Source organism: Mus pahari, chromosome 14, assembly GCF_900095145.1.
Source record: "Mus pahari chromosome 14, PAHARI_EIJ_v1.1, whole genome shotgun sequence".
Classification (NCBI taxonomy): Eukaryota; Metazoa; Chordata; class Mammalia; order Rodentia; family Muridae; genus Mus; species Mus pahari.
Genome location: NC_034603.1, coordinates 54,337,814 through 54,346,483, shown reverse-complemented (window position 1 = coordinate 54,346,483; position 8,670 = coordinate 54,337,814). Strand labels below are relative to the sequence as shown.

The window sequence follows — 8,670 nt, the reverse complement described above, 5'->3', positions numbered from 1 at the left end:
GCACTTGGGAGGCAGAGACAGGCGGATTTCTGAGTTCAAGGCCAGCCTGGTCTACAAAGTGAATTCCAGGACAGCCAGGGCTATACAGAGAAACCCTGTCTCGAAAAAACCAATAAGAAATTAACATGGATAAGAAACTTATCCAAGGTCCTAACCCAACTTCATGTTATATCTGAACAAAAGTATTTGAAGTAAGGTTCTTAAATTCAGTTGAATTTTCTAGAAGTGTAACTATCCTGCAGGCATTTCTCTCCTTCCCTCCCTCTCCAGGGTTCTACTCTACAGTTCACCGTGCCCTGCAACCCAGACAGGCCTTGAACTTACACAGTCCTCTGGCCTTAATCTTCCAATGCTGGGATTACAAGAATGAGCAACAAGCCTGGCTTGGATTCTTGTTTGTCATCAGTTTCTTCCTGTAGTGTAGTGTCCAAGCATTTGTATGCATAAAGCGACCATTTTTTACAGTGCTTAAGCGACACCCTGGGAACTAAGCATGCACAATCTAAGTGGAATGGATGGAAACTCATATTTTATTAAAAATTTCCCTTTTATTATTCATAAAGACATGTTAATATATGCCAAATATTATAGATTGATTATAAATTACCAAAGATTTTCAGTTGAGGATAGTAGAGCAGTACAAATTATTTCTTAAAATTATTTCATAGCTGGTTAGTGGCAGTGATACACACCATTAATCCCAGCAGTTGAGCAGTTTGAGGCCAGTCTGGTCTACAGAATGAATTCCAGGACAGCCAGGGCTACACTGAGAAACCCTGTCAGAAAAACAAAAACAAACAAACCAAAAAATATAATTCACATACCATGACATTCACACTATCAAATATAAATTTTTTAAAAATATTTTTTCAAGATAAGGTTTGTCTTTTTATCCCTAGCTGTCCTGGAACTAGCTCTGTAGACCAGGATGACCTCAATATTCAGAGATCCACCTGCCTCTGCCACCTGTGAGCTGGGATCAAAGGTGCACACCACTACAGCTTGGAGATATTCATGCTTTTAAATTATACTATTCTGGGTTTATTATTATTATTTTGCTTTGTTCTTTGATTGTTTTATGAGATGGTTTCACTCTATAGCCCAAGCTGACCTCGTTTCTATGTATGTCTCCTGCCTTACACTGCTGGCATGTTGTTGGGTTAATATATCCTTGTCTGTTTCCAGGCAACTAAAGTGCAAACAGTTGAGTCACGATGGGATTCCAGCAAGCTGAGGGGCTTCTGCCCAGCACAGGGAACCACCATCTGGCACTTCCCATGACAGAAGTAAATTCTGTAGAGGCAATGGGGATTGATTGATCCAGGACTTCGCCCAGGCTAAACAAGTGTTCTACCATCAAGCTGTATGCCCAGATTTCTTTTTACCTTTTATTTTGAAACAAGGTCTCACTATGAACCTGTCATCTTTCTACCTCTCTTTCTCAAGTAGCTGGAATCACAAAGCTGCTGAAGCAACTAAAACTTATTGACACACAAGTGTACTGGGTAGAACATTAATCCTCCACTAGATTGTATTCCTATAGTACTCAAGTTAAACAATGATAGCTCGAGTCCAGGACTTTTTTTCTTTGATACAGGACTTCATTATGTAAACCAGGCTAGCTTCATATTATAATTCCTTTGCCTTAGCCTTGGGCCTCCCTAGTATTGGAGCTACAGGCATGTCCCACCACAGCTGGCTCTGCTTTGTTTGTTTTTAAGGTGGTTTTTGAAAGTGGGTCTAACATAGGCCAGCTTAGCTTTGAACTCCCCAGGAAGTCAAAGCTGACCAAATTGCTTATCTTCCCGCCTCCACTTCCCAGGCATTTGTGCTGGGAATCAAACCCTGCATTTCATGCATGTCAGACAAATACTCTACCAACTTCAGTTACAGTTCTCAGTCACTAGACAGATAAATACCATAAAACTCATTTATAGATCAGGTAGGCACATGAACTATATAGTTCAGAACCAGGACAAAGTTTATAGTAGAAACTTTAGATGGTTCAGCTATCTATTTAAATCCAAGTGAATTAGTAATTACAAGCATGTCAGAGTCGGTATATGTGCTTTGATTATTCATAGGGTTATATGATGTAAGTATTAGCTCTCAAAATGAGAGGTCATTTTATAATGCAAAGACTCTGATCTGGATGTAGGATTATTTAAAGCAAAAATATTTTCTCAGGGATACCAGCCACATGGTTGGTGTGCTGGAGTTCTAAAGACAGTAACAATGAAAAAGGGAAGCATCAAATGATGGTTGTCTGGATTAGACTTAGAGGCATAGACCTTTCAGAGTGCTGAAAGAAATCCAAATGAGTAGATAAAAGCCTAATTTTTCTATTAGATTAGCTAGGAAAATCAGAGAGAAAGAGACACTGAAATGTGTATATAAAGAAAATGCACACGACTTAGCAAGAATGTATCTTTAGTGTTTGAAGCAGAAACTAAAAAATGATGCCTCAGCCGGGCATGGTGGGGCATGGTGGCACACGCCTTTAATCCCAGCACTCGGGGAGGCAGAGACAGGCGGATTTCTGAGTTCAAGGCCAGCCTGGTCTACAGAGTGAGTTCCAGGACAGCCAGGGCTACACAGAGAAACCCTTTCTTGAAAAACAAAACAAAACAAAACAAAACAACAACCCAACAACAACAAAAAAACAAAACAAAACTGATGCCTCTTATTTTCTTAATAAAAAATGAAATATCAGATATGAAAATATAACAAAGGTTTGGAATAGCTATTTAGGTGAATGAAGAAGTCTAACAGAACTGTGATGTATTTAGGCCTGGGAAGCCATGTTCTAAATGTACAACTGTACAGATTTCCCAAGAAGGATCCACTCCAAGTCTAAGAATAACAGGTCTCTCTGATGGATTAAAAAAGGACACCAAGATAGAAAGGAACTGGCAAGGGAATTTTTGAAAGCTATGGGGTGTGTGTGTGTGTAGCATATGTGCACACAACACAGACAAGAATGTGTGGAGGTCAGGACACTTTCTTGGAAATGTGTTTTCTTCTTTCACTATGTGGGCCCCAGGGATTAAATTGAGGTTGTAGGCTTGTCTTCACCTGGTGAGTAGGCAGCTCACTGACCCTCTTCTCTCTCTCTCCACCCCTCCCTCTCTGTACACTTGGGGTAGACTCTATAGTGGTTCTCAACCTTCAAAATGTTATAAGCTCTTAATATAGTTCCTCATTTTGTAGTGACCCCCAACTATAAAATTATCTCATTTTACCTCATAACTATAATTTTGCTACATTGTATGCTAGGAAACATAATGTAAATATCTGATACACAGAATATTTGATATATGACCCCTGTTAAGGGGTCACAACCCACAGGTTGAGAACCACTGCTCTAGCGCCTCCTGCAGGTTAGGCAAGGACTCTCTGAGCCTCATCCCTGCCTCTGCTTAGACTGCATCTTGCTAGGTTGCCTGGGATGCTCTTGTCATGGTCCCTTTGCCCCAGCCTTCCCAGTAGCTGGGATTCTAGGTATGTATCCTGAAACCTAGCTCCCTTTTCATAATCTTTCCAAAGTAAACATTGTCTGCCGATTTGAATGAAGAAAGCATTCACCATCCAAAAGGAAGGATGGGGGAACAGAGAACCTAAGACCAAGAGAAGTCAAATACAACAAATGTTTGGTAGCTGCCTGCCATGTAGAATTAGGAGTCCTCACAATTTTTTTTTTTTTTTTCCGAGACAGGGTCTCTCTGTGTAGTCCTGGCTGTCCTGGAACGCACTCTGTAGACCAGGCTGGCCTCGAACTCAGAAATCCACCTGCCTCTGCCTCCCGAGTGCTGGAATTAAAGGCGTGCGCGACCATGCCTGGCTTGAGTCCTCACAATTTCTAGGATGTAAAATAAGCAAATACTCCACATATCAGATTTGAGGAAAGTTAACCTCTGTATTTAGCGACTATTACAGGATGGGTAATATACTATTCTATCCAAAGTGCTAAAGAACCAGACAGGCTGTCATTGCTACCACAGTTCTTTCTTTTTGTTTTTCATTTTTGAGTTTTGTGCACCACTCCCTGGTGACTTTTAAAACTTTAAACCTTCCTCTGAGTTATTTAACTCAACTTCCACCCAATGCTCACCTGACCTTTCTCACAGTTTGCAGTCTCCTAAGCAAAACTACCTGCTATTTGCCTGGAAATATGGATAGTATTACACACACGTACATAGTTGGCCCTTCTGTCTGGCCCTATGCTGTCCAATGTGGTAGACATTAGTGTCGTAGAGCAACATATGGCTAAATATTCAGTTCTAAGGTTATGCTACACAATCCAAGTGCTCAACAACTTGAAAGTGGCTAATAATCACTCTATCCAACTGGGAGAAAGGACACTGCCATCACTGAAGAGAGCTATAAGGCCAGGCATACTGATGCATCTTTGTAATAGCCCCATGTGTGAGTGCGACCGCCAGCAGCCACACTCAAACCTCGAACCGGGTACTCCTGAAAGGTGCGCTGGGGCTGAAAGAGATTAGACAGCGAACAAGGAAGGAAGGCTAAGATAACATGGCTGATCAAAGCCCCCAAGTTTACTAAGATTCTGAGCTTATATAGAGGGAGGAGGCCCATCCCTCACCACTCCGTTCTTAATGCCCATCGCCAGCTGAAGGTGATCTGCAGGATGCTCAAGGGTCTTAGCAGGTAGCAATAATGTTTAGGAGGAAAGCAGTGGCAGGTGTAGATAATAGAACCTGCTTTGTATGTCAGACGGTTCCACCCCAGGTGGCTCTGTGCTTAGTGGCAACAAGGTCTGAATCAGCCTGCTTCAAGGCTGGGGGGAGGCAACACATTTGTGTTTGGGGCCAGGTATGAACTACAAGAAAGTAACTCTGCCCCAAAGAGTTGGGGATGGAACCACACTGGGAAAGCACTGGTCTATCAGCTCTTCTCCAGTTTTGCCAACCAACCAACCAACCAACCAACCAACCAACCAACCAACCAACCATCTCTGAAGACTGACTGTATTCTCTAAACAAAGATGAATTCTTCCTGCTTGAAGCTGAAGTTAACAGGCAATAAAGTCTGTCAGGTTGTTAGTTGTGAGGGAATAGACACTGTCATTCTCAGGAGTTCCTTCAATCTTTTAGGTACCTCAATGCAAGCAAAATTGGGATTTGTGGTTTCAACACACACAAAAAAAAAGAATTTCAGGAAGCAGTTGGAATTTACGCTTGGGGGGGTTAAAAGAAAAAAGAGACACTCAGAAAGACAGAAAAACTGAACATCTACCCCTAAGGTATAACCAAGCATGTCCTCAAGAAAGAGTCTCAGAAAGCAAGGCGTCCTCAAGCATGGGCCTGGGTTCCTCAAGGAAGGTCACAACTGTCTTAGCATTGGCCTCATCAGAAAGCAAGACATTCTCAAGCATGGGCCTGGGTTCCTCAAGGAAGGTCACAACTGTCTTAGCATTGGCCTTATACATCATTTTGGGGGTTCCCAAGTAACATGTTAAAGGGTAGCAGCCAAGAAACATTGTTTTTCCTACTCTCCTCATTCTTTTTGGACATGAGGTGTCTTGGATGGAATTATAATCTGGCAATAAAAAAAATCAAAAGTCACTAGGGTTGCACAAGGGGTTTAGGATATGGCCCTTTCACTTTAAATGGGGTTTCCAGTGAGATTCCTAGATAACTACTGGGAAGGGACGTGGGCCTTAAGCAATTGTTCACTGTTAGCATTCTTGTTTTTTCACAGATGACAGGCTTCAAACACCAGAGGGGTTCTTCCCTCTTTCCGTGTCCCCACTAATTTTCTTTCTATCCCATGTAGAGAGACTATCCTGTGTATTGCATGGATGCACCACATATCAATTAAAAATAAAAAACAAAAAAAAAAACTGTGGAGTACAGGAAAGGGTAGACTAGAAGGTGGGACAACCCAGAGGCAGAAATTATTGTGGAATAGAGCCAGGTACAGGAGATTCACCTGGGAAGATGTGACAGGCTGGACCCATGGTACCTGTACACAGGCCACCAGCCACATGGCAGAGTGCAGATTAGAATAATGGGTTATAATAAAGTTATGATCTAGTCAGAGAAGAGCCTAATTATATGGCCAAGGTATTTGTAAATATTCTTTGATTCTGGGTCTTATTTCTGGGAGCATGGGGCTGGAAGAACCAGGACCCTACTTCTACATCCTACATCAAGATGAGCCATCTTGTTTATTCTCAAATCGCCATCTTTGGCTCCAAATGTGAACCAGAAGTTTCTGCTAGATTCCACCACTCAGATCTTTCAAATATTCTTTATACTTGTTTTGACTGAGTTCTTTACCACCAAACCCAGGCTATTGATCACTCCATCTTTTTTGTGTTCTTGATTTAAGAAAACCTGTCCTTTCCCTCCCGCGCTCCCGCTCATCAGTCAGCAAGTCCGGTTGTACTCATTGTTCTATGCCTATCCCCACTATCTCTGCCTATAGTGTCCTAATTATTTCTTACTCAAAACTCCAAAACTAGCTTTGCTAACTCCATCCCTGAGGGAGGTGGTTAAGGGAGGAGCACCCCAAGTTCAAGACTGTACTTGGCAGCTTAGCAAGACTGTTTAAAAATTCAAAGTTAAAAAAAAAAAAAAAATCAATAATTGAGGTATAGTGGTAAGCCAGCCTGTCTCCATCTTAGGCTTAAAGCCATCTTATAGTAAAAACAAGCTAGGTTCATTTCTGCTTATGATTGAATATGTTTCTCATGGATTGGGCTATGATCTACCTGTAACCTTAACTACAAATGGTTCTGATCTGCCTTTTCCTGGAAACAACAATGTCTTTGTTTCCAAAGGCTATTACTGACCACCTTGCAACCATGTCTTACTTCAGAGGGTTGTTATGACTAACTTATGTTCACGTTCCACTACTGTAACACTGTTCATATGCCTACCAAATCCAAATTTGGAAACCGATACTCCTGAACTAGAAAAATCCTTATTTTCCCCATGTCCAATGCTGATCTCTTGAACACCGCCTTTCGGGAGAAATAGTCCGTGTACACGAATAATAATAATAATAATAATAATAATAATAATAATAATAATAAAAGTTTGCTTTAACTAATTTGGCCATGACTTGGGTCAGTGGTCTTCCACTTCGAATCCATGAGATTAACAATAGCTTCATGGTAGAGCGCTTTGCCCATCATGCACAACGTGCATGCAGCGAAATACCAATAAATAAAAATACTTTTGAATCCATCTTTAGAATTCTTTTCCTTTTCCAAGCTGGGCTCAACAATTCAAAGACGGGTATTTAACATTTATAGTGTGAGGCCTGTTCTCCATGTTTTCACGCTAGGGTTAGCGTATCAATGCCCACCTCTAAGAGGAGGTGCTGCTAGCTTCTAAAATTCTGGGTTCTACCTTGGCTTCTTCCAAAGGTTTGCAGACTCGGCAAGGCGGGCAGCGGGAACTGGGCGGAAGACAATTTATGAAGTAGCTCAGAGGAGGCCGATCGTGGGGTAAGATGGTAAGATCCTTTTCAGTGGAGACAGACAGAACTACACTCGCTGCACCGTCCTAGAAGGAGTCGAGACTTACCTGGAGCACGGCTCGCTCGCCTCGCAGTCCTCCAAGCCAGAACAAGGAACACGCTTCGCGCGCGCCACCTACTCCTTCCGGGTTTCCTGAAAAAAACTAGTTCCGGATCAGAAACTACTGAAGCGCAGTCATCCTTCTTCTCGTCACACCCACAGAGCCCGAACCGAGAGAGCCGAACTGAAATCCCGCGAGGATCCTCCCGGTGGCCGAAAGGAGGGGGAGGAACGTTTCTCTTTCGGAGGCGGGCTCCTTAGAGGAGCCGGACCGGAAGTGACGCGAGCGAGTTCCGGTTGGCCGGAGCCCAGCGGCGGGTGTGAGAGAGTCGGGTGTTGTGAGCCGCTTCCAGGATCCTGCGGTCCGGAGAAGCCGGAGGTCTGAGCGGGTAGGTGAGCGAAATCGGGGCGTCGGGAGCCCGAGCCCGAGGTTTCCCACAGCTCGGCCGCTTCCGCAGCTCCCGCACTTGGGTGATGGAGACGCAGAACACGCTGGTTTCCACTTGCGATGGCTCAGGTCACTGCTGACTGGCTGTGTCAGCCGGCGGTGGCCAGGTTATGTGGGACACCTCTGCGTGCTTGGTTGCCGGGACATTGAACCCAGACACTCGCGACCGTTTGTTCCAGACCTGGAAGCCGGCTTTGGCTTTATCTCAGAGCACCTCACTCCCGGGCTGTCCAGAGCCTTGGTTAGTTAAATGAAGAGGGTCTTCGCTGCTGCTGAGCGAGCTGACTTTCAGGACCTGTCAATGGGGTTTTCTCCTCTCCGGCCACTAGCGCAGTATGCTAAGTCTATCTCCGTGAAACGCAGGCATTCGGGTGTCCCGACAGTGCAGAGGAGAAGGGGCCTCTTTTACCTCTCAGAGTTATTGCTGTGGACCCACTCAGCTCTTCCTCCGACTGTCATAAAAAAAGAGGGCTCTCTGCTTTTTCCAAACCCTTGATGCCCAACATTTTTATTTCCCCCGCAGTGGAACTACTTGCAGCAAGATAGGGACTTAAAAGTCTTTACGACTCCAAACAGTGTATGGCCTTGGGTTAGGCAGCTGTGGGTTGCTTATGACCTCCAGTTGATTTTATGTCAACATCTTTTGCTTTTCTTCTGCTCTGGCAAAGAA

General features: G+C 43.7%; 2 protein-coding genes across 3 annotated transcripts in view; one reads left to right on the top strand and one right to left on the bottom strand.

Moving 5' to 3' along the window:
• The window catches only part of Ptrh2 (peptidyl-tRNA hydrolase 2), an 11,700-nt gene extending 3,945 nt beyond the window's left edge, over nucleotides 1-7,755 (bottom strand). Inside the window, exon 1 of one of the 2 annotated variants that reach the window (XM_021213731.2) lies at nucleotides 7,560-7,755. Coding sequence is in view for 1 of the 2 variants with exons in the window: in XM_029545905.1 (XP_029401765.1) it covers nucleotides 693-695 (3 nt within the window). In the remaining variant the exon portion in view is untranslated. Of the gene's footprint in view, nucleotides 1-692; nucleotides 730-7,559 lie in introns of those variants that run through there. The other variant, XM_029545905.1, reaches the window with a different exon arrangement.
• The window catches only part of Vmp1 (vacuole membrane protein 1), a 96,766-nt gene continuing 95,803 nt past the window's right edge, over nucleotides 7,708-8,670 (top strand). The window contains exon 1 of the mRNA XM_021211983.2: nucleotides 7,708-7,941. The gene's annotated coding sequence lies outside the window, so the exon portion shown is untranslated. The remainder of the gene's footprint in view (nucleotides 7,942-8,670) is intronic.